This window comes from Tupaia chinensis, unplaced genomic scaffold (assembly GCF_000334495.1).
Source record: "Tupaia chinensis unplaced genomic scaffold, TupChi_1.0 Scaffold000146_1, whole genome shotgun sequence".
NCBI classification, from domain to species: Eukaryota; Metazoa; Chordata; class Mammalia; order Scandentia; family Tupaiidae; genus Tupaia; species Tupaia belangeri.
In genome coordinates, this window is record NW_006159616.1 from 10,837,113 (window position 1) to 10,861,130 (window position 24,018).

The window sequence follows — 24,018 nt, forward strand, 5'->3', positions numbered from 1 at the left end:
TTTTTTTTTTTTTTTGGTTATTTTTTCTAGGTCAGAGGTTCTGTCTTCAACATGCAAGATTCAATCTTCTGTATGGACTAATCTGCTTTTAATATTTTCAAGGAAAAGTGGATTTTATATAAAAACCAGTGATAATCAGCTCAGTGGTTGGACTGAGAAGCTTCAAAGCACTTCCCAGAGCCGAATGTACACCGAAAAGGTCATGACCACCGAGTGGTGGTCCACTGCCAGTCTGATTCACTATAGCTTTCTGAATCCTGGAGACACCATTACATCTGAGAAGTACATTCAGCAAATTGGTGAGATGCACTGAAAACTGCAGTGCCTACAGCCAGCATCAGTCAATTAAAAGGGCCCAATTCTTCCCCATGACAACACTCAACTGCACATCACAGAACCAACACTTCAAAAGTTGAACAAAATGCGCTACGAAGTTTTGCCTCGTCCACCATATTCACCTGACCTCAGGCCAACTAACCACCACTTCTTCAAGCATCTTGACAATTTTTTACAGGGAAAATGCTTCCACAACCAGCAGGATACAGAAAATGCTTTCCAAGAGTGTGTCAATCCCAAAGCACAGATTTTTACAACTACAGGAGTAAACAAACTTATTTCCCATTGGCAAAAATGCATTGATTCTAATAATTCTTATTTTGATTAATAAAGATGTAATAATAAAAATATTATTATTTATTTAACTTTATTTGCTATTAGTGTTTTTTCTTTCATTTATTTATTTTTACATTTTTCCACAGTTACTTTACATAGCAAAACATTTTAGCTCATACTCCATAATTCTTGACAGTTTATAAACAACTTTCAAAATTTCAAAATACTGAATTTTAAAGGTAATGTTTGCTATTAGTGTTTAATTTGACCAGAGAGAGAGGGAAAGTGAGAAAGCAAGCCTCCAGTTCCAGGACTCAAGCTGTGTTAGGCCACGTAGAAGTCCAGTGCCTTAACCACCACACCATCTGCCAGCCCCAGTGCACAAATATTAACAGCACCGGTGCCTAGGAGGCTGAAAGCCACATGAGAGACCCAGTTCGGGTTCCCAGGTCAACCTGAACATGCCAGGCACGATTGTGTGCCTATAATCCCAGTTGACTGGAAGGATCACGACATAGTGAGACCCAATCAAAAATACTAGTCTCTGTCTCTTATAAAGAGGGAGGGAGAGACAGGACCTGCTGCAGCTGTCAGGGAGTATCTACAGTCTAGTGATTTAGCAAGTCCCCTGGGAGTCACGGGAGCACCCTCTTGGGGCCCTACCTCTATCCCCTATGCTGCTGGCACTTAGAGTTCCCTCTACCCACAATGGGCTGCACTGTGGCTGCCACCAGGCTCCAGCCAGCCCCGCTGGGTACTCGCACCTCCCTGGCTGAGCTGCAGCTGCACCAGGAGAGCTGAGTCATGGAAAAAGTTAGCTCTTCAGACTGCAGCTCACCTCTTCCATCAAGCCCACAAAGGCTTCTTTCAGTTTGGGGGGTGGAAGGAGGTTGTGGGGCCCTCCTCCCAAGCCTGGGATGTGAAATTTCAAACTTTACCCTGGAGTTAAGTTTCCCAACTCCTGCCCAAGGAAACAAGGGAGGAGGGAATACCAGCAGTGAAGGTTAAGGGACACATGGGAAGGGAAAAGGGAGGACGTCTCTCTGAAGCCAGGCCACAGGGCCCCTTGGGGCTGACCTGCTAAACTGTGCACCCCTGGTCCAGGGGCTCCTCACTGCCATCTACCCAAGAACTGGCAGGGGAGGATAAGAGAAGGCAACAACTCTTCTCTGGGAAGCTGATGCGGGGAGGCTCACAAAACCCACATCCCAAAGATCTGCCAGTAGAAAAAAGGCCACAGTCCATCTCCAGCCAAGCTGTGAAACTGCCAGCTCCTTTTGGGATTGCCTGACATGTTTCTTTTTTCTCTCATTTCTTCTCAAGTCTGATGGGGAACACCCTGTGTGGCCTTGGGGAAGTTGCATAGATACTGAACCTTTGTTTCCTCCTGCGTTCAAAGGGCACAGTGACAGCCACCTCTTCAGGCTGTTAAGGAAACGGAATGAGAGTATAGGTGAAGGCCAGGTACACTGAATATCCTTCCCCTTCATCCCTACGCTCCATCACAAACATGCATCCAAGGGAAATGGTCTGGCTGGACCCTGTGGTCAGCCACCTGGTCTGGATCTAAATAGGAGGGGTAGCTGGTTGGGGTTAACATGCTTCTCTCTTTATGAGTTGCTATCTCTGTGCTCAGTCTCTTCTGCCATAAGACAGCAAGGAGAGGGGGGCTATGATATTGCAAGCCCTTTTAGGCTTGGAGTGTTAACCTTAGGTAGGGAGAAAGGCCTGGAGAAAAAGTGTAGCTGCTTGTCAGGACTGTAGGAAGCTGGAGGCTGGACAGCTTGGAGCAGTGTCCCCTCTTGGCCACTAGGCGGCTTCGAGGATAACAGATGAGCAGAGACTGAGCATGTACCCTGTTCTGTCTTCAGACTTTCCCAGTTTTCTCATTCACAGGCCTGGCTGAACCCAACCACTGCTGGGTGGGAAGGGCCTGTTTTTCCCAGGCTGGAATTTCTTATTTGGGAAGAGACAGTCACTATGCTGGAGTCCTGCCTTCAGCTTCCCTAGGAGTCAGACGAAGGCAGTGGCCAATTCTTCAACCATCATGCTTTGGAGTTGTGGGGGTAGAGGGGTTGGAGGCTGGAGGGAGTAGCCACAATGGAGTCTTTGGCTGAGTCTCGCCCTCCACCTCTCCACTCCCCTCTTGCCAGAGTGGAGTGGGATATGAAGAGGAGCCAGGTCTGGATTCAGATCCCTCCCTCCTGCACTTCTAGGCTTGCTAACTTTCAAAATGGGATAACAATAGCCCCACTGTGAGGTCAGTGGAAGGATCAATGTCAGAATATAGGCCTCCATGTAGGATAGTTTCTCAACCATCCCGGCTTTGCCCAACCCTTTGCTCCCTTAGGCTCTTCAGTGGTAATGCAGACTTGTGAGTTTCCCAGGTCACCTAGAAGGTACATTCTCCAAGCCCTCCCCCAGGCATCCCCACAACTATAAGGTCTTTGCAGGTGAGAGAGAAATCCCCAGCCATGCCTCCTCCAGAATCAGTATTTCTCAAAGTGACTTTCTCACCCAGGCAGAGCTTTAAAAATACCAATTCCAGCACCAGCCCTGCTGAATCAGAATCTCTGGGGGTGAGGCCCAGAGTTCCCCGTCTGAACAAGTCCCACGCTGGAAACGGCTGCCCCAGATTACAGGGCAGCTCCTTGGCTCACTCTCCTCCAGTCCGGGGATGTTCAGGGGGCGGGAGGCAAGTCCCATCAGCACTTCTAACTGGAGCTGCTTTTCAGTGACTCACCTCCCAGACTTCCTGCAGCAGACAGCTCTGAAAAGCTGGTCCCACCCTTCTACAGGGGAGACATTCTCGTTGGGGAGGGCAGGAGGTCACAAGGTGGGTGCTCCTCCAGGGAAGCCCAGAGGCCGAAGGACTTGAGACGCTTGCCTGCACGGGGCACAGGTTTAGGACGTTTTGTTTACAGGCTTTTGTTATTAAGGAAATTGCTGTCAGTCAAGGTAATTCTAGCCCAGATGAGCAATAAATATGCTCCCAGCTAATCTTACAGGGATTTTATTGGCACCTGGGGCAGAGGTTCCTTTACTCTGCCCACCTCCTTCCCCTCAAAGCACAACCCTGCTCCCAGTGGCTCTCCCCAGCAACTTGAGCGACATGGATCAGACTTAGAAAGAACATTTTAAGATAGAAGATGTCCGGCAAAAGTGGGAAGTGGCTTCCTGATTCTACCTGGAGGCAGGGGAGGACCAAATGACCCTAAATAAAACCCCTGGAGACCAGGTTGGCCCAAGGTATGCAGAGGCTCCCCTGGGCTCGTCCCGCCTATTAAGGGTGGATCACCTGGCGAGCGGGCGCCCCAGTTCTGGGAGACCGCGGCCCAGGCAGGGAGGAATGTCTTGGAGAAGGATCCAGCTCGCGGGAGTTGGTTCCAGGGTGTTCGAGTTACAGCTGCGAGCCCTCAGGGGCACAAGCGGCAAGTCCCGGCTTGCCGAAAGGAGAGCCAGTCCCGGAGAGCGAGTCGCAGCGAGCCCGTGTGCGCGCCCAGGCGCGCGCCCCGCGACGGCGCAGGGGGGAGGGGAGGCCGCAACAGCCATTCAGAGGAACGGTAGTGAAGCCTCCCAACAACTTTAACTGTCAATCAGACTTAATGGGGTATTAAAAAAAATGGGGGGGGGGAGAGCCGCCCTCTCGCTCCGCACGGTGGCTGCCCCCGAAGCGAATGAATAAGTCCGGGCAGACCAGGGCGTCCGATCCACGCGCGCTCTGCACCCAGGCCCTCTCCAAGTTGGAAAGGACAAAAAGAAGGCAATAAATACTAAAAGGAGAGAGAGAGAGAGCCGGATCGAGCGGCAACTCCCAGCCTTTGCTGGAAGAAAGAGAGAGGGAGGGAGCCGGAGAGAGCGAGCGCGCGCGAGGGCGAGCCCAGCACGTAAAGAAACTGACACCCGGACCCCCCACTTCTCCTGCACGTTGCTGGCAATCAGATCGCGTTTAAGCAATTTCCTGAGCCCAAGAATAGCAATGAGTCGGGAGACTTTCGCAGGCTGAAATTGGGAGCTCCAAGCACTTTTACCCCCCCTTTTTTTTTTTTTTTCAGGAGAAGGGGTGCGTGGGGGGGGGGCTCTACAATTTGGAAGCGATTTTTTTTTATCTTGCACTTTGAAACTGGGACTGTAGCAGGGTGCGCGTGTGGTTAGTGCCTTTTTTTTTTTTTTTCCTTCCCTTGCCTAAACTCCTCTGTCAGTCTGTAAACATTACCTGAGAATTCCCCAGCCGAAACGGCTGCTGGGGCAAGAAACTTCTTGTTAGAACTTCCACCTCCTGCCTCCCCTCCACCCTTTACCGTCCCGACCTCCGAAGCGCTTTTTCTCCGGAGGATTTGTCTGTGTGTGTTTTTCCCCCTTTTTCTCACCCTGTGCTTTGCATTTGGGAAGAGGTGATTTCAAGAGTCGCCAGGTGGGACGCCTCTCTCCTTCTTATTCGGTTTATTTATTATTGTTTTGGGTTTTTTTATTATTATTATTCTTGTTTTGTTCAGTCCGGGGAGTTTCGCCCCCTGCCCGGCTCCGCGGCGCGGAGGATGGTGTGGAAATGGCTGGGCGCGTTGGTGGTGTTCCCTCTACAGATGATCTATCTGGTGGCAAAAGCAGCCGTCGGACTGGTGCTGCCCGCCAAGCTGCGGGACCTGTCGCGGGAGAACGTCCTCATCACCGGCGGCGGGAGAGGCATCGGGCGCCAGCTAGCTCGCGAGTTCGCAGAGCGCGGCGCCAGAAAGGTACCGGGCACTGCGCCTCCAGGGGGTGGGTGCTGAAGGCGGGAAGGACCACTGGGCGGGGTGCGCCCACCTGCTGCTGTTGCAGGATTCAGCTCCCGGGAGCCCATAGTCTCCGGCTACCCCATTCCCCAGCGCCACACTGAGTGCTGATCTAGTCGGTTTCACCTTGTAAATTTCCCGGGCACAGGACTGTCTTTTTTGGCAGGTCCGGAGCCGATCCGCTCCTTCGGGATCCGTGGCTGGCTGAATATTCTTCCCCACCCCGAAACTTAGGAGACCCACCCGTTTCCCACAGTCCTCCCTCCCAAAGGAAGATCTTGTGCCCCCCCACCCCCACCTCGCCTTCTTGCCCTTTTTTACCGCCACCCTGAGTGAGTGCAGGGTGTGTGCGCCCCTTGGTAGAGCTGGGAGCTGCCTGCCAGCTGGTGGCTGGCGCTTCTTATTTTCCTTGGCAACCCGCTTCCCAGCCCCAACGTGGACAGCTGCAGGTCTGAGGACCCGAGGAGAGGGGGGCCTTTGGCCTGGGTTTGAAAAGAGGTCTAACCTGGCAAACAAGCACTCTGGCAGCCTAGGTGTTTGGAGGGCAGAAAGGAGAACAGGGGTAACCTGCAGTCCATAAAGGGCCCTTGCCATCACCTTCAACACTCTCTCCTTCCTCTCCGAATATAGCCCCCGAGGAGATCGGTCCCCATGAAAGTTGGGAGGTGGCTCTGTGTGGAGGGTCCTACCCACCAGGCACTGCCTGTAACTTCTTGGTGGTGCCAGCATCTCTTGCTCCAGGTTTTGGAAACCTGGTGCTGGGAGAGTGGAGAGACTGAGCCAGCTGTCACCCAGCTCCCAACTCTGGCCAGGCTGACTCACCCGGTGACAACAGCAATCCAGAGAGGGATTTGAGGCCAGCAGGCCAGGCTGTCTCCAGCCGGCCCTGTGAAGAGGAAGAGTGAAAACAGGGAATTAGCTTGAAACTTAAACTGTTGTGAACGAGGGGGGTGAAAGGGCCGGCAAAGCCAGCTGATCTGACATGGAGCCACATACCTTGGGGATTAAGTAAATATGTACTGTAGAAAACCAAACCTGCATGTAATTCCAGGTTGCTTTTGTTTTGTTAAATACTGCCCTGAGATTTACAATTCCTCTGGGGTGGCTCTGAGGGGACTGAACTTTGGAGCCAAACTATCAGCCCAAACTGATTGCCCATTAACTCTTCCCTAGCTGGTATGGCTGGGCTGTTGCACCAGCTGAGCTTGGGGGGGGGTGGGGTGTCAGCCCTCCAGGACGCCCACTTCTCCTTGGGTGGTTTGGACAGCTGTTTGCCCTTGCCCTCGGAAGGGGAGTTCGGAAGTGTTTTTAACCCTTAGACACACCGAATAAGGGGAAGTAAGAGTTGTTCTCAGCAGTTTCCTTTCCTTGCAGTGATGCCTCATTAGAAGGCTCTTAAAGCCCTTTGTGGAGCGGGATCAGTTGGACACATGAGGGTGTCCTTGGGGAAGAGATGTGAGATTTGGGACAATTGCGTGCGATTGTCATTCCTCAGCTGTCTGCATCCCACAGAGGCTTTCTTCGGAATCTTCCAGCTGGCCCAAGTCCTGGGTCTCTTTTCCTGCTCTTGTAACTGACTGCAGTAGGCACATGAGGAACTCTTAGTCAATCTGGAAAAACTTGACTGACTATAAACAATCCCAAATTGAAAGAAATGCATGGCACTGGGGGGTGTGTATAATAGCACGGAGTGGAGCCAGCAAGTTCATGCCCTGGGAACCACAGCCCCACCAATTTGGAATGGGCTTCTTCTTCCAGGGAAGAAACCCAAGGCCAGTTAGAAAAATGTCTTAAATTGGTGTCAGTCACCAAAGAGGGGACCCACAGGGGCCTGTGAAACTGCGTGGGGTTCAGTCACTGGGCCAGTCCAGATGACCAAGGGTGCTCCCTGTAATTCATAATTATCTGACCAATTACTGCAGCTACTTTTTAATGAGCCTTCTGCCTGCTGCCACGGTGGTGAATTTGAAATCTTGAAGCTCCTGGTCTGAGTCTATCTGGGCCCAGTAGAGGACTTTGAGACAACTCACAGAGCCAAGAGTGTTTGGGGCCCAGGGGACTTGGGGACAAAGGGCCAAGTGTTACAGGGGTGGGGAATTTACAGGAGCTGAGTGGTTAGGAACAGGGTGTGTAGAGTGGACTTGGGGCAGGGGCGGGGGAAGGGGGTGTCCAGGAGCGTCTAAGAGATCTGGGAGGGTTAGGAAGGACCTGGCCACCCGCAGCCTGCGGCATTAGGCAGGCGGCAGTGTGGGACCGTGGCTGACTCCCCTTCTCCCTTGGTAGAAGCTGAGGCTGCATCAGAGCTCTGTCTGGATCCTGGTGGGATTAGATCTGGAGGGGAAGGGCCCCAAAAGAGAAAGGAATGGCATCAGTGTGTCTGCAAACAGCTGACTGTCCAGAAGATTTTCTTTTATTTTTAGGGGGCAGGGAAAGGGAGGTGACAACCCAGTTTCCCATAATGACCTTGAGTTAAATAGGATTTGGCAGTTTGTGTGGGTGGTAGAAAGCCTTTAGCTGCAAAGGTGACCCAAATGACAGTTTATCTTAAAGGGACACAAGGACTCCAAGAGTTTAGAATTTCCTAATCAGGAGACCACCCTCTTTACCCACAATGTACTGAGGTTGAGGCAAGGCCAGTCAAGGTTGGGGTTTCCGGGGCTAAGACCCTTGCTGAGATATTCCCTACTACGTTCTTTTTTTGGTTTCTATACCCTCTTGGAATGTTCCCCATGAAATCGGTCATGAAGCTTAGGCCCATTTCCCCTCCCCACAAAGGCTCCTGGCTACATACTCAGCTGGCCCCATCTCTGGTCTTTGAGTTTGATGTGGTGTGAGAAAGAGCCCGAGAGGGGAAGTTGACAGTTGCCAAGTATTTGCAGTGGCTGTTCCAGCCTTTAGTACAGTATTGGGCAAGGAACTAGACTAGAACCCGAGACCATGCTGCAGGCAGGCCTCTAGGGACAGTGGCAGAAGTAATGCAACTGGACCCACATGAGAAGGTCCTTGGTTCATATCCTGAGACCTCCCTGTGCACACTGAGTGTGTGAGCCTGCCCATGATCTAGCTAAAGTGGATCATGGCTTAAAGACCCTTTGAGAGTGCAGGCCCTCTCTCCTGTCTCTTTCTCTCATGGAAGAAATAAACCAATTACATTTAAACGTTTAAATGAATTAAGACAACAACAATTGACCTGGGAGAGAGAAGTGGCCCATCCTCACACTGGATGAGTCTGGTTCAGGAAGATAAGCTACCTGTCCTGTATGTGGTATCTAGAAGTCTTTCGGCTTGGTGCGTCTGGTCCCTGGGCTCGAACAATGGGCCCTATAATTCAGGCTGCCTCATGAATAGACAAGTACCTCTGTCTGACTTCCCTTGGGGAACAAAGTGTCCACAGCTGGAAATATGTGCCCCACAGCTTCATTTTCCAAAACAGGAGGTCAGCAACTGGGTTCATATCGCTGGAAAAGTCACCACCTGCTCCGGGTCACAGCCAGGAAGCATACCTATACAATGAGAGGGGAAAAAATGATCCCTCAGGTCCTGCCATGCTCTCAAGTTCTCCTACTGTGCCAGTCACCACAGGAAAGCAATGGATTACCAAGTTCCCTGAGTTGGGCACAGGAGAGGTGGGTGGAAAACAAACATTTGTCCTCATTACTGATTAGCTCGGCCTTCCTTGCTGGTCATCAGATCCCAGCGAATAAAAATGTTAGTTTTCCCCTATAATTTTCAGGGGATTGAGGGACTTCAGTTCCCTAACTAGCACATCAAGTAAAATTTCTTGTTTTTTATTTGTTTGTTTGATCTTAAAATCACCAAATTTTCTATTTGGGCTTTTGAGAATCCTTCCTAGATCTAGTAATACTGAAAACTAAGTGTACAAGTCCCATGTTGGGTCTGCTTAGCTCTTCTGCGTCTTCATCGTCATCTTTCACATTAGTTAGTTATGAATCACCATGAGAGAGAGACAGGCAGGCAGTCCCCCAGCAGGGTCCTCATATGCCATCCCAAGTCTCAACCAGCTGGGAGCAGGAACAAGAGTATTGAGGACAGTCATGAGATGCAAACCCAGGACCTTCTCGTGTGGGTTCACTTGCATTACCCCTGCACCACTGCCTGCCTCACCTCCTGGTGACTGTTGTTTGGACTTCAAGCTCTTCTGAACTTTCATTGTTTTGGACCCAAGTGCATTTGTTTACGACTGCGCAGGGCCCTTCTGACCTCGCTATCATTATGCTTAGCTATTTCCATCCTATGATCTGCGAGGCCCTCCACCTGAAGAAGATGCTCTCAGCTGTATTTATGAGGAAGCATTCGTTCTACCCAGGAAAGGGGTCTGGTTGTCACAGTCACTGCCACCATCATCAAAACCCTCCAGAGGTTTGAGTAGCAGTGCAGGGAGGTTCCAGACCCAACATTCTCGCTTATCCTTGGACAAAAGCCTAACCACACCTAGAATGTCAGTTGTTGCCTTCAGGAGACACAATCTAAAAATACAGCAAGTCTATAATATCTGTGAAAGGAAACATTTTGGGCATATTTTTAGATGAACCATGGAGATCAGACAACAGTTGAAGCCAGATGAAAATGAGAGAAACAAATCTACTGAGACACTAGCATGCTCAAATGTGTGGTCATTTGTGGATACTCCTTAAAATGAGTGCGATATTAGAGTTCTGAACACGGGTGTGTGCCAAGATTCTCAGCCAGAATGCCAAAATATCAGGACAAGCAAGTAAACGAAGGATTGGTGAGAACTCACTCATTCATTTGCTTATTCACGTCCACAAATTTACTGAGCACCTATGTGCCAGGCACTGTCCTAGGCACAGGGGAGACTGCAAGGATCAAAGCAGACACAGATCATCACCCAATCACCACCCCTATAGAGCTGACACTTTAGTGAGGAATGTAGACATACTAAATAAGATGAATAAAACAGTGTGTCAGATCGTAGTAGGCGCTGAGGAGAGAAAAATGAAGCAAGAACAGATTTGGGCAGGACTGGCATTATAGACGGGGCTGCAAGAAAGGCCACGCTGAGAAGGGGCTATTGAGGAAAAAGCTGAGCGAAGTGAGGGCACAGAGGGAGGGGAGGAGGTGGTGTTTTGGGGAGAGGGAAGAGCAAGGGCCCAGAGGAGACACTATGTCTGGGTATTTGGAGGACCATGAGACAGCCAGGCTAGAGCAGGTGTGATTCTCTAGTGGTACGTGGTGTTCATGGAGTGATGACTGTCTTCAGACTGAAAAAGCCCCTAATGCTTTGAAAGGGTGAGTTAACTCCAACAAGATGACTTTTAATGACAATTTTTAAAAAAAGTTTATAGCACCACCACTCCCTCCCAAAAAGTCAACTGTATTGGTGTCTAGCATAAAGATGCATTTCTGCTCCACTTTGTCGAAAGACTCTGGAGCATTGTGGTCACTATCAGTCAACACTTTGAGAGGGTCCTTGAGCTATTGGAGGGAGTCCAGGGAGCAACTCAGGAAGACAGGACAAGAAGCTATGGCTGGGGTTGGTTGGCAGATTCATGAGAGTTTAGTTGACTCCTCAAGAGGCAGGAGACAGTATCTATTGCTTTCCAATACAGCAGAGGCATGGGACCTGTTCCAGGTGGTTCTGGAGGGCTACACACAGTCTGTGTGTAGGCCTTAGCCCTGCGGACCTGGGTCCTGCAACAGCACCACCATTCTGCCCTTTGGAGCTTTCTGCAAATGAAGAGGCTGCTCTTTAAACAAGTGGGTGTAGGAATTCCCGCATTAGAGGAGGGCAGGTTCTAAACACCTCTTTGGTGTGACGTCAACATGTCCTTTAGCAGTTTTTTCATTCCTTTGAACAGCTTTTCAGGGTGCTGGAGAGTGGGGAGCAGCTGGGAGAATGCAAGGCAGGCTTAAATCATATCCTGTGCTCTGAACATCAGTGCTTAGACACTCATAGCTCCAGAAATGGATCCTGATGACTTCTCTGAACTCCTAATAATATGCCAAACTGTGGCAGGGTTTATGTCTGGTGCCCAGCATGACTATGGTACTAAACATGACTGTGGTCTTCCATGTGGCCATAGTGCTCCATGTGGCTGTAATTCTCTATATGGCTGTGGTTCTCTATATGGCTGTGGCACTCTGTGACCATGGTCCTCCATGTGGCTGTGGTGCTCTGTGTGATACAATACTGTAATATAATGTACTCTACATTATGTGATACTATATGTGACCATGGTCCTCCATTTAGTCATGGTCCTCTGTGTGATGCAATACGTTAATATAGTGTGGTCTACACTATGTGATACTGTACGTGGCCGTGGTCCTCCACATGGCTGTGGTGCTCCGTGTAATGCAATACTGCAATGTAGTGTACTCTACATTATGTAATACTGTACATGGCCTGTGGTCCTACATGTGTCCGTGGCCCTGTATATGATGCGATACTGTAATATAGTGTAATCTACAGTATGTGATACTATATGGTACTCCATGTAGCTGTGGTCCTCTGTGTAATACAATATTGTAATATAGTGGTACTCCATGTAATATAGTGTACTCTACATTATGTGACACTGTGTGTGGCTGTGTTCCTCCACGTGGCCGTGGTGCTCCGTGTGATGCAATGTTGTAATACAGTGTACTCTACATTATGTGACACTGTGTGTGGCCGTGTTCCTCCACGTGGCCATGGTGCTCCATGTGATGCAATGCTGTAATATAGTGTACTCTACATTATGTGACACTGTGTGTGGCTGTGTTTCTCCACGTGGCCGTGGTGCTCCATGTGATGCAATGTAGTAATATAGTGTTACTCTACATTGTGTGACATTGTGTGTGGCCGTGTTCCTCCACGTGGCCGTGGTGCTCCGTGTGATGCAATGTTGTAATACAGTGTACTCTCCATTATACTCTACATTGTGTGACATTGTGTGTGGCCGTGTTCCTCCACGTGGCCGTGGTGCTCCGTGTGATGCAATGTTGTAATACAGTGTACTCTACATTATGTGACACTGTGTGTGGCCGTGTTCCTCCACGTGGCCGTGGTGCTCTGTGTGATGCAATGTTGTAATATAGTGTTACTCTACACTATGCGACACTGTGTGTGGCCGTGTTTCTCCACGTGGCCGTGGTGCTCTGTGTGATGCAATGTTGTAATACAGTGTACTCTCCATTATGTGACACTGTGTGTGGCTGTGTTCCTCCACGTGGCCGTGGTGCTCTGTGTGATGCAATGTTGTAATACAGTGTACTCTCCATTATGTGACACTGTGTGTGGCTGTGTTCCTCCACGTGGCCGTGGTGCTCTGTGTGATGCAATGTTGTAATACAGTGTACTCTCCATTATGTGACACTGTGTGTGGCTGTGTTCCTCCACGTGGCCGTGGTGCTCTGTGTGATGCAATGTTGTAATACAGTGTACTCTCCATTATGTGACACTGTGTGTGGCTGTGTTCCTCCACGTGGCCGTGGTGCTCTGTGTGATGCAATGTTGTAATACAGTGTACTCTCCATTATGTGACACTGTGTGTGGCTGTGTTCCTCCACGTGGCCGTGGTGCTCTGTGTGATGCAATGTTGTAATACAGTGTACTCTCCATTATGTGACACTGTGTGTGGCTGTGTTCCTCCACGTGGCCGTGGTGCTCTGTGTGATGCAATGTTGTAATACAGTGTACTCTCCATTATGTGACACTGTGTGTGGCTGTGTTCCTCCACGTGGCCGTGGTGCTCTGTGTGATGCAATGTTGTAATACAGTGTACTCTCCATTATGTGACACTGTGTGTGGCTGTGTTCCTCCACGTGGCCGTGGTGCTCTGTGTGATGCAATGTTGTAATATAGTGTACTCTACACTATGTGACACTGTGTGTGGCCATGGCACACTACATGATGGCAGTCCTGTACATGACCTAGCACCTGCATGACGGTACAGTGCTTTTTCACCTACATCGTGTTGCTCGACCTTCTCGACCACGCTCAGAGGCAGGGGTGATCAGCAGCCCATTTCAGAGATGCAGGTGAAATAAGGCATTGAGGGTACTTTCCTGGAGGAGACTTTGAACACGTTTCCATGCCTCAAAATTAGAACTTTTCCCACAGTGACAGATAATCTCAGCCTGGTCCGGCCTACGCCAGGGTTGTAAAGAGGTCAAGAGACAAATGGTTAAATAGCAGGCCTAGTTCACAGAGGGATCTGGAGAGAGGTCTGATAAGCAGTCAGTGAATCAACAGGAGGCAGGCAGGGATGTAGTTAAGTCAACTTTTACCAAATATTTTGTAGAATTGGGTAGCAGTATTTGCATACATACAATGACTGGGATACTTGCCAGAGGATTAAGGTAGTCATTGATTATCAGGGTTTATTTTAAAGAGTTAACCACATTGCACAGTTGAGTTTCTTTCATTTGCCAGTCAGTGTAGCATTTTAAATATACAGGACCTAGCTGTTGAGAGATGAGCAGGGAGTTCTCTCCAACTAAATCTGAGGTTTAGCTGCATTCTTAGTAGAGAAGGGAAAGATGACTTTGTAAAAAGACCACCAGCAGGTGGCATGGTGGTTGGGGCATTATATTCCCACATGGCCAAGACTTTCCTTTTGTAAGAGAAGTCTTAGAAGACTTTCTGAAGGAGGTGACAACTCAGAGGATAGCAGTCTTAATCTTTCATTGGTTGCAGAACCCTTCAAAAATCTAAAGAAAGTATGAACCCTGTCCCAAGAACTATGTACAGCAATACACATTTTTATACCTTGAAGGGCCCTATGCCCCCAGATGCCTATCCTAGACACTAGGTTAAGGAGGCTTGATCTGGGGCCAGCAGGTGGCATAGAGGTTAAAGGCACTGGACTCCCGCATGGCCAAGAGCAGTTAAGTCCCAGACCTGGCAGCTTGCTTTCTCACTTCCTCTCTTTCTCTCTCTCTCTTTCCGAACATCCTTCTCTCTATCCCTCTCTCTTTCTCTCTCTATGTCTCTTTCTGGTGAGTGCACATGCCCTATAGCAAATTTAAAAATAATAATAATAAATAAAATTAAATAACAATTCTGAAACTTTTTTTTTTTTTTTAAAGAAGGCTCGAACTAGATTCAGTCAAAACCCTTCTAAGTCCTCCAGGCTCAGCTGCAGATTCAGGACCAGCACCTATGTCAGAGGCAGGAGACACTCTGGAGGCCCGTGACCCAGAAGCCAGAACCATAAGCACCACACCACAAATCTGCACTGTTCATTGGCGTTTGGCCCTGGCTCTCAGTCACAGGCCAGATTGTCCCCTGAAAAGAAAATTCAAGGGCACATTCCTGAAAGCAGAGATGACCAATGGAGTGAGAGAAGTCTGGGCCCAGGGCCTTTGATTCCCTTTCCAGTGGCCTTGCAGATCAGTGAAGCCTCTGACCACTGTGCCCACATCCGATTCGAATGCTCTCCTGGGTAACTGTCTCCAGGTGTTTATCCCACTTCTGCCGACCTCTGGGCCCTGATTGACCAAGGCAGCCTCAACACTAAGTGAGGTTCTAGGACTGAGTTTTAAATCTCTTTCAGAAGGCCAGCAGGTGGCATGGTGGTTGGGGCATTATATTCCCACATGGCCAAGTTCTGGACCTGGTGACTTGCTTTCTCACTTTTCCTTTCTCTCTCTCTGGTCAAATTAAAAAATAATAACAAATAAAATTAAATAAGTCATTCTTTAAAAAAAAAAAACTCTGAGTTCCAGAGCACCCCAGGGCCTCCAAAAGGTGGGGCCAAGTGGGAGGAGGAGCTGGTAGGGTTCTGAAGGACCCCACCTCCATTTAACTCGATCAGTTTCACTTCTGCTTTGTAGCTTAAAATTCCATGGAAGATTTTCTTGTGCATTCTGGAAGAGTGCCAGGGCTTTAAAGAGAAGGAAAAGTAAGGCCTGAGAGTAACTGTTCTAGGAAATCACTCAGCATGCTGCACTCCCCACTTGACCTTTATGTGGCATGGCCGAATTTTGTCCTGTTGACATCTCAACCTTTGACCCTCTATTCCAAGGTGATGTCAGTTGTGGACTGAAATGCCCTCCGCCAGCTTGGGCCCTTGCCCCTTAAGAAAGGACCCCTACTGCCACCCCCGCCTTGCTCAGCCTTCAGTCATGGCCTGTGCTCCACCACTGGGAGTCCCCAGTCTAGAAGCCCTAAGTGCTCAGCTGGGGCTGAGACAGCTCTTCAAAGGGATAAGCCCAACTTGAGCTACCAGGAAACGCAGGCTTTTGCCTGTCCCTCTGTGCCTCAAAAGCACCCAGCCCCAGGTTAGTGTGACCTGGCACCCCAGCCCCACAGTGTCACCCCAGGTGGCCAAGGTCTTCTTGCTGCTTAGAAACTTCATGCATGTCATCATGCTAGCCAGGGCTGCCGGAAACCAGCTCTTAGCCCCATAGACCCTAGAAGGGCTCCCAGTGACCTGCTGTGTGACCTGGGGCAAGTGACTCACTTTCTGGGCTTTGGTTCCCTCATCTGAAAAGTGAAGATGTGAAGGTTGGTGAAACACCTATACACACCACCTCGTTCACTATGAGAGTGTTCGTGAGAGATGAGAGATGACCGCCCCCTCCGCCAGGGCAGAGACATGGGGGAGGTGGGGAAGACGGTGGATGCCCCCAGCCTCAGCTCTGTGCCTTTCGCATACTGGCCCAGATGCTCTGCTGGGCACAAGGGGTGAAAGGCAAGGAACCTGCTGGCCTGACCGCGCTGGTTCTGGGATTCCCCTGGAAGGGGAGATTCTGCCCACGCAACAGAAACACTTGGGGAATTTTAGCTCTTGACTCTTTTTAGAAGTCTGCGGGAGGGCATCACTCTCCCCACAGGGAGGGCTTTGGGCCTGTCTTCTCTTCCACTCAAGACCTTAGCCTTGTGGAGCCGCCCAGTGACAACAGCCCGTTTCTTCATTAGCAGGGGCTGGTCCAAGGCAGGCCGTTCTGCGGTGAGGGGCTGAGACTGGAGAAATTGTTCAGAGGCCTGGCTTCCACTCAGTCCCAGCTGCCCAAACCCCCCATACTGGCCCAGCTTCACCTACAGGGAATTAATCCTCTTCATCTGTGTGTCCAGGTAGCTCCATTGGTTGGGGGTGGGCTATAGTGAGGCCAAGCCATGAGTTTCCATGGCAACTCACCACACTTTGTGGTCACTTGTTGCTGTGTCTCTTTTGCTACAGATTGTGACATCCGTGAGAGCAGGTGGCATGTCCCCCTTACTCATCAGGTATTTCAGCCCCTGGCTCAGTATCAGGCACACAGTAAATGTCTGTTGCCTGAATGACACGTGACCGAGCAGGACACAGCTGATACTAACCTTCATGTCTGCTCAATGCCAGTGTTCACTGAGCACCTGCTATGTGCCATGGACCGTTCTAAAGCACTTCACTTGTAACAAGGCCATCTACTTCCCAACAGTGACCTTCCCACGTGAGTACTGTTTCATCCCTTCTCACTGACCAACACTTGAGGATCAGTGACTTACTGTCACATAGCTTGTGAGTGACCCAGTCAGACCGAAACCCAGGGCAGCTGCACTTAGCCAATTAATCATCCCATAGAAGAGACCACACTGAGAGCTCCTAGGGGAGTCTGCAGCAGGGCCATTAGCACCCCAGGAGTCTAACTGGCTCAAGCAGTGTGACATAGCCCTCCTGATGGGAGTTGGCTTATTGGCTACAGACCAGAAAGAACCAGGGCAGAGCTAAGTCCATGCGTGGCTCCAGGGCCCGACACTGTCCGGGGCCATCCCCTGCTTCCTTCTACTCCTCTCACCTCAGGCTGTCTTCTGTCATACCCGCCCTGTTCTGCAACTCAGATCCCCCAGCTCCACTCAGCTGGGCGGTGGGGTCCTCTGCCCAGCAGTTCCGGAGGGCACATCTCTCCTGCCTCCCCTGACAGTGACTGGGTGAGCCTGAGCCAGTCACTGGACATGGTGTGCTGATTGCTTGGCCATCTGTGGGCCCCAGGCTGCTCTCTGAGCCAGAGGTATACCAGACCAGGTAAACCATCAGGTTAGGGAATGGAGAGGTGGACAGAAGAAACTGGGGTGACCAGAAGCAGGGGGTCAGGTACGCATCAAAGTGTTCTTACAGAAGGACAACATCTTGTTTTCAGTCATCCCAAGCAAAGAACTGCCTGTACCGGCCAGACCTCCAGGTCTAGCCCTGCAGGCCTTATCCTGTCATTTGTTGACACTCAAGGGCAACACCAATGTTTTCAAGGTTGAGTTAAAAACCTTTCTGTCCTCAGGGAGTTTGTAGTTCAAAGACAAAATGCATAGTGACCAAAGTAGTCCCACAGGTTTGGGGGGTTCTTTTGAACTGTTCTAGAAGAGTTAAGGACACTGATGTGAGAGAAAAGGCAGCCCCTTTGCTGGATCCCAGTTCCTGGGGCTATTTCCATGGACACAAGAGGCCAGCTCTCCCTCCCCTCCATCTGCAGCCCAGTGAGCGGGACACAGCTGACCTGGGCTTTCAGAGGTGGAAAGGTGTCTCCCGGGTCTTTCTGAGCTCCCAGGGCCAGCATGCTGTGGCCTCTCAGGCCAGCAGCAGGTCATCATGGGGGCTGGGGCCAGTGTGACCACAAAGGGCAGCATGACCCTAATGCAGGCGGGCAGCCCGGACAGACACACCCACGTGGAGCCCGTCCACCCTTGGCTCTGCATCCCATGTCCTCACATCCCAGTTGACAAGCAGCGGGAGTCTGACCTGGCCTCTCTGGTACACTTCCCTGTGAACACACAGCAGGGGAGGCCAGACTCCTTCAGCAATGGTGAGGCATGGGGCCAGCGTGGGCTGGAGATACAGTGTACCCTCCCAGGGTTCGAACCTCCTCAACCAACAGATCCAACACCACAGCTTGGGGTTGTCTCCTGAGTCTTCGACTCAGTGGAAGTATGTGTGTGTGTACGTGCACATGCGTATGTGTTTCCACACGCCACATGCAGTGTTTTCCTTCTCACAGAGCTAATATGTTGGGTTGTCAGGAAAGCCATGATGCGTTTTCATATAGGAAAACATAGAAAAATAAGTCACGACTTTCCTGACAACCTAATAGCGTACCAACTTGGATTTTGAGCTCAGGCGTGAGATATACCAAAGTTCACATGCTAGCTCTTTGGTCCTTTTGCTGTGTGACCCTGGGCAAGTTACTTTGCCACTCCGTGCCCCAGTTTCTTCACTGTCGAATGAAGATTAAATTATATAATGAATGTCTCTAAAACCTTTAGCACAAAATGAGTGCTCAGTAAGTGTTGGCCAGGATGGGGAAGCCATGACTGTATGTAACCGACCACCTCCGCGCCTCGCCTATGCCTTCTTCTTCCAGACAGAAGCAGTTGGTTTTGTTTTAAGTGAGGCTGTTAGGTTGGGATGGAGAGGGGATCTGTGCCATCGAAGGACCAGATGTGGGTTTTGACCCCAGCTCTTCAGGCTGGAAGCCTTGGACAAGTCCCTTGACGTGAATTTCACATTTCCGCTATTCAAATGACCACAAACTCAGGGGCTCAAAGCAGCACACACTTACCCTCTTGCAGTTCCGGAAGTCAGCAGTCCCATGTGGGCCTCGTGGGTGTTGGGACTGTGCTCCTCCTGGAGGCTCAGGGATGAGACATTCCCTCGCCCTTTCCAGTGTCTAGAGGCCACATCCTTTCCTTGGTTCCCCGCCCCTCCACAGTCTTTGAAGCCGGCCATGCTGCATCATGCCGACCTTTTACCCATAGTCCCAGTTCTTTTGACTGTCACACCTTTCCCATCCATTTTTATTTTTTATTTTTAAAACGATTTTTTAATTTAATGTATTAATTTTTTAGAGATTTTTGCTATAGGGCATGTGCACTCACCAGAAAGACAGAGAAGCAGAAAGTGAGAAACTACCCCCCAGATTGGCCACACCGCAATCCCTTCTCCATTCTCCTCTCAGGATCTTGGGCACACACGCACACGTGCTTGGCGTGAGTTTAAACCACCGGGTCCGCGACTCGAACTGCAGTCCACTACATGGGAGTCCAGCAACATAGCCATTACGCTATCTGCTGGTCCCAATTATTATTATATTTTTAAATTTGCTGTAGGGAATGTGTGCTCACCAGAGAGAGACACGCAGAGTGCAGGAAAGTAAGAAAGCAAGCCACCAAGTCCGGGACTTGAACTGTGGTTGGCTAGCCAACCGCCTCAACCACATCACCTGCTGGCCCCTCCTGTCCTTTTTTAAGGCCCTTTATGATTACACTGGGCCCACAAGGGTAATCCCTGATAATCTCCTTTAAAGCCAGACGATTAGCAAATTGAATTCCATCTGCAGCCTGAATGCCCCTTTCCCATGTGGAATTCCACATCCATCCACAGGTTCTGTGCCCGGGATATGGGCATCTTGGGGGTGGGGTGCATTACTTTGCTAGTCACATTCTCTGAGCCTCAGTTTTCTACTCTGTAAAGAGCCAGTATTAATTCCCACCTCCCAGGCATGTTGGAGGGATTCTATGAGATCATCGAGCATGCTAGGAAGTGATCAGAAAATGTCACTTGGGTGGCATGGTGGTTAAGGCGCTGGATTCCCACATGGCTAGCCATGGTTCTAATCCTGGACCTGACGCTTGCTTTTTCACTTTCCTTCTCTCTCTCTCTCTCTGTCTCTCCCTGATAAGCATGCATGCCCTGTAACAAATTAAAAGATAATAAGGGGCCAGCAGGTGGCATGGTGGTTAAGGACGCTGGACTCCCACATGGGCGACTATGGTTCAAGTTCTGGACCTGGCGGCTTGCTTTCTCACTTTCCTTCTCTCTCTCTCTCTCTCTCTTACTCTTTCTTACTCTTTCTTTCTCTGGTCAAATTAAATAAATAAATAAATAAAGTTAAATAAAAGAATTCTCAACTAATAATAATGGTAAATAAAAATTAAATAATTCTTTTTTTTTTTTTGAGAGGTTTTCGCTATAGGGCGTGTGCGCTCGCCAGACAGAGAGAGACAGAGAGACAGAAAGCAAGAAATCAACCCCCAGGGGGGCTGGCCACGCTGCAATCCCTTCTCCTCCGTTCTCCTTTCAGGATCTTGGGCACGCACGCACATGCACCCGGCGTGAGTTTTAAGCCACCCGGTCCAGGACGCAAACCACGGTCGACTATGTGGGAGTCCAGCGACATAGCCATTACGCTAACTGCTGGTCCCAAATTAAATAATTCTGATAAGAAAAGAAAATGTTGCTTGGGTCTATGTTGAGCACTGGCTAACAAAAGCTCTGCTCCAGGTGCCACAGAGTTACCAGGGGTGGAAGATGTCACAGTCCCAGCTGTTGAGTGGCTGGCAACACAGCTGGGGCCACAGGGTGTCACCTGGAAGGGTTTGCCCTTGGAGAGCAACAGAAACTGGGGACATCACTGTACCCCATGGTGGACACATCCCACAGGGCTTCCTGCAGGGGTAAACTGGACCCGCGGGAAGGGCATTGGGGAAGCTCTCCTAGGTCACAAGGACCACTTAGGCAGTGCTCAAATATGACAAGGGGAAAATACGGATGGGCTCTGGGATTCATCTTGTGTCTAGCTTGGGATGTGGTCGAGTAGCCCACAATGACACCGGTGGATGAGTGTTTCGACGAGGCAGACCATGGCAGGTGGAAGGCCATGAGCATAGACTGGGGCCTTCCAAACCACTGACACCATTGTTCATAAAGTACTTGCTGTGTGCTGAGCAATTTGATTTGTTCTCAGAGCAATTGTATGACGTAAGAACTAGACTGTTCCCCTTTTTAAAGATGAGAACAATCAGGGCTCAGAGAGGTTCAGTATTTGCCTAAGGTCACACAGCATACGTAGCCATAGGATTCAAATGCATACAGTCTGGCTCCTGGGAAAGAAGGATAGGATCTAAGATGAGACACAAAAATGAGAGATGAGAAAGTTTGGTTCCTGTGGAGAACCGGAGAGAGCGACTGGTTTGGCCAGAACAGAAGTGGGTATGGGGAGAGATGGCCACACCTCACAGAGCTTAGTGCTTGTGGGGTGGAGTTTGACCTTGATTGGAAGAGCAGAAGGGAGCCATTGAAGGCTTTCTATAGATACACGGCAAGTCCAGGTAACCGGAAGGGGAGGGGAGATGATTTTCCAACCACCTTCTCTGATGCTGGCGGGTTGGGATGCTCTCTACAGGGCACTTTCGGCAGGGCTGCTGCTGAGGCAAACCATCTCCCGGGCCCTTGTGAGCCAAGGCCTGGAGAATTTGCTTCCTGGCCTCTGCAGGATGTGTTGACCCAGCCATTTCCCCTTGCAATGTCCTGCTTCTCCTGAATCCCCCAGTACTCCCAGCCCAGATCCACAAGCTGATAGCAGGACGCCAGGCAGCCAGCAGGGTCAACTCCATGGCAGTTGACCTTTGTCCCAGCAGAGATTAAACGGATTCCTAATGAATAGCCTGTAGGATAGGTACCTTGGCACAGCTTGTAAGTAATTTAAGGCTTGTCCTCAGAGGCCAGTCCATAAATTATGCTTAATTAGCTGAAGGTCACCAGGACACACTAGCCCTGGTGTTCCCGGGCACGGAGACCTCTGGATTCCATGTTGCAGTGTGAAGGAGAGGCCGAGCTTCTCCGTTAAACACTGCCTTTCCTTTTGCAAGGCAACAGCTGTTTTCTCACCTTTGCCAGCACCTCCCAGAAGTACTACCACCCAGGGTTGGAGTCCCAGCCAAGCCACTTCCTGGCTGTATCCCTGATGGACATTTACACTTCTGGGGGCCTCAGTGACCCATCTCTAAGATGGGCCAATAGTCCAGGTCCACAGCCCCTTATATAAAACCCTTGCCACCACTCACGTTTCAGAGTTTGGATAGGACTTAGGGATGTGCCATGGCACATAGGCCACTTACCTAATGATGCGCGCTAAGTCTGTGGGGTGGGTCTGGGCAGCACCTTTAACGGAACCCCGTGACATTCACAGCAGTGGGAGAAAGAACCTAGACAGTGTCTCATGTTGGTTCCAACTAGGGCTTGCCTCAAATGTATGGGCTAACATTAATAAAAATGTGGAATTTGAGAGCTTTGGGGTTGGTTGGTTTGTTTTTTGAAAGAGAGGGTTTTTTTTATATATAGTGTGTTTGTGCTTGACAGAGAGAGCCAAAGTGAGAAATCACCTCTCGGGGGCATGGCAATACTGCAGTCCCTTCTCCTCCATTCTCTTCTTGGGGTTTTGGGCACAAACACACACACACACACACACACACACCTGGCATGAGTTTCAAGCTGCCAGGTCCAGGACTCAAACCACATTTGGCCATGTGGGAGTCCAGCGCCTTAACCACTATGCCACCTGCCGGCCCCACTTTTGGAGTGTGCAGACCTCACTTGAGCTCAGAGAAGTCCTGAGCGCATGCTAACTACAAGTACTGCTATTACTACTCTTGTCCCTAAGTCTATCTGCTTCCCTGATGGCTGTTTTCCTCCCCTGCTTGTGCAGAGGGGTGGTTGTGCCCACCACGTTCCCAAGCTCCACGTGGGCTGGCTGTCGGCTGTCAGACTTCGCATCTGTTGCACAGGGAGCAGGGAAGGCTGCTGCAGCTGGGGCTGCCATCCCATGTGCGACAGCAAAGGCTGGCTTCCTGGCTGTGACCCGGAGGGCCCTGCTCTTCCTTTATCACTCTTTGTAAAAGGGGACCCACAAATGATGTGACTGGTCCTGGTGATTGCCATTCCCTAAGGGCTGTCAGTGTCATCCCACCTTTCGCAGGAGAGGCAAAATCATTTCATTCATTCATTCACACACTCCCCGGGCACCCTGGGAATCCATCAATGTCTCCACTCCAGAGAATGTGTGTCTTTGAGCAATGAGAGAGATAGACAATAAATGAGCAAATAACTGGTTTACTTCCAAAGGGGGGGGCAAGTGCAGTACAGACAGTAAAACAGGGTGATGTAAGGAGGAGGGAGTCAACCTTCAATTCAGTGAGAGACTAAATTGGCTCTAGTGTTAACCTGTGCCTGTTGCATTCTGGGGGCAAAAGGTAGATCTGGCGTCACATCTGGATTCCCATCCCCAAGGCAGAGTGGTCATGAGTTAGTGAGGGCTCCCTTGACCCTGCAGCCCCAGATTCTCACAGCAAACCAAGAGGCCAGGTGTGGGGGGCAGGAGGGCGAGGAGGGGGTGCCTTGGTTTCTCCAAGTCCTCACTGTGCCAGGTTACCCCCCAACACCCGGAGCTTCTGCCCACTCCTTGCGGCTCCTGAGCACCCGCACTTCTGACCTTCCCACCCTAGTACTGGGAGGCCAGTTTCAATTTCCCTGCTTTCCCCAGATGGAGTTGAAGCCCAGAGACGCCAAGTGACTCATCCAAAAGTCGCACAGCAAATCAACTCCAGAGCAGATTTGTGAGGCCCTAGCCAGGCTGCTTTCCCGTCCAAAGGGTAGTGGGTGCTGGGACCTGCCTTGGAATAAGCCAGCCCCTACTCTCCAAGAGGGCTGAGGGGCTGATGGAGGCCCTCAGGACACTGGGGCATTTACTTACATACCTGTAGGAAATTCCCCTACCCCCATCTCAAGGGAGAGGGAACGAAGTTCCCAGAAAGCCCAGGGCAAAGGCAAGATCTCTCCCACACCTTTCCATCCCTCCCCAGTCCCCCCTCCCTGCACCCCCGACCCCCACCGTCAGTTCTGCAGAGAGCTCAAATCTGCAGTTC

The 24,018-nt window shown here is 50.4% G+C and overlaps 1 protein-coding gene and 1 pseudogene across 6 annotated transcripts in view; both read left to right on the plus strand.

Moving 5' to 3' along the window:
- LOC114007259 (histone-lysine N-methyltransferase SETMAR-like) overlaps positions 1–664 on the plus strand; it is a 3,434-nt pseudogene extending 2,770 nt beyond the window's left edge.
- Positions 665–3,431: 2,767 nt separating this feature from the next.
- The window catches only part of DHRS3 (dehydrogenase/reductase 3), a 44,662-nt gene continuing 24,075 nt past the window's right edge, over positions 3,432–24,018 (plus strand). Inside the window, exons 1-2 of one of the 6 annotated variants that reach the window (XM_006145286.3) lie at positions 3,432–3,448; positions 5,109–5,345. In XM_006145286.3, coding sequence (XP_006145348.1) covers positions 5,151–5,345 — 195 coding nt within the window. In that variant the 5' untranslated portion in view covers positions 3,432–3,448; positions 5,109–5,150. The other 5 variants (XM_006145284.3, XM_006145288.3, XM_006145285.3 and 2 more) reach the window with 5 other exon arrangements.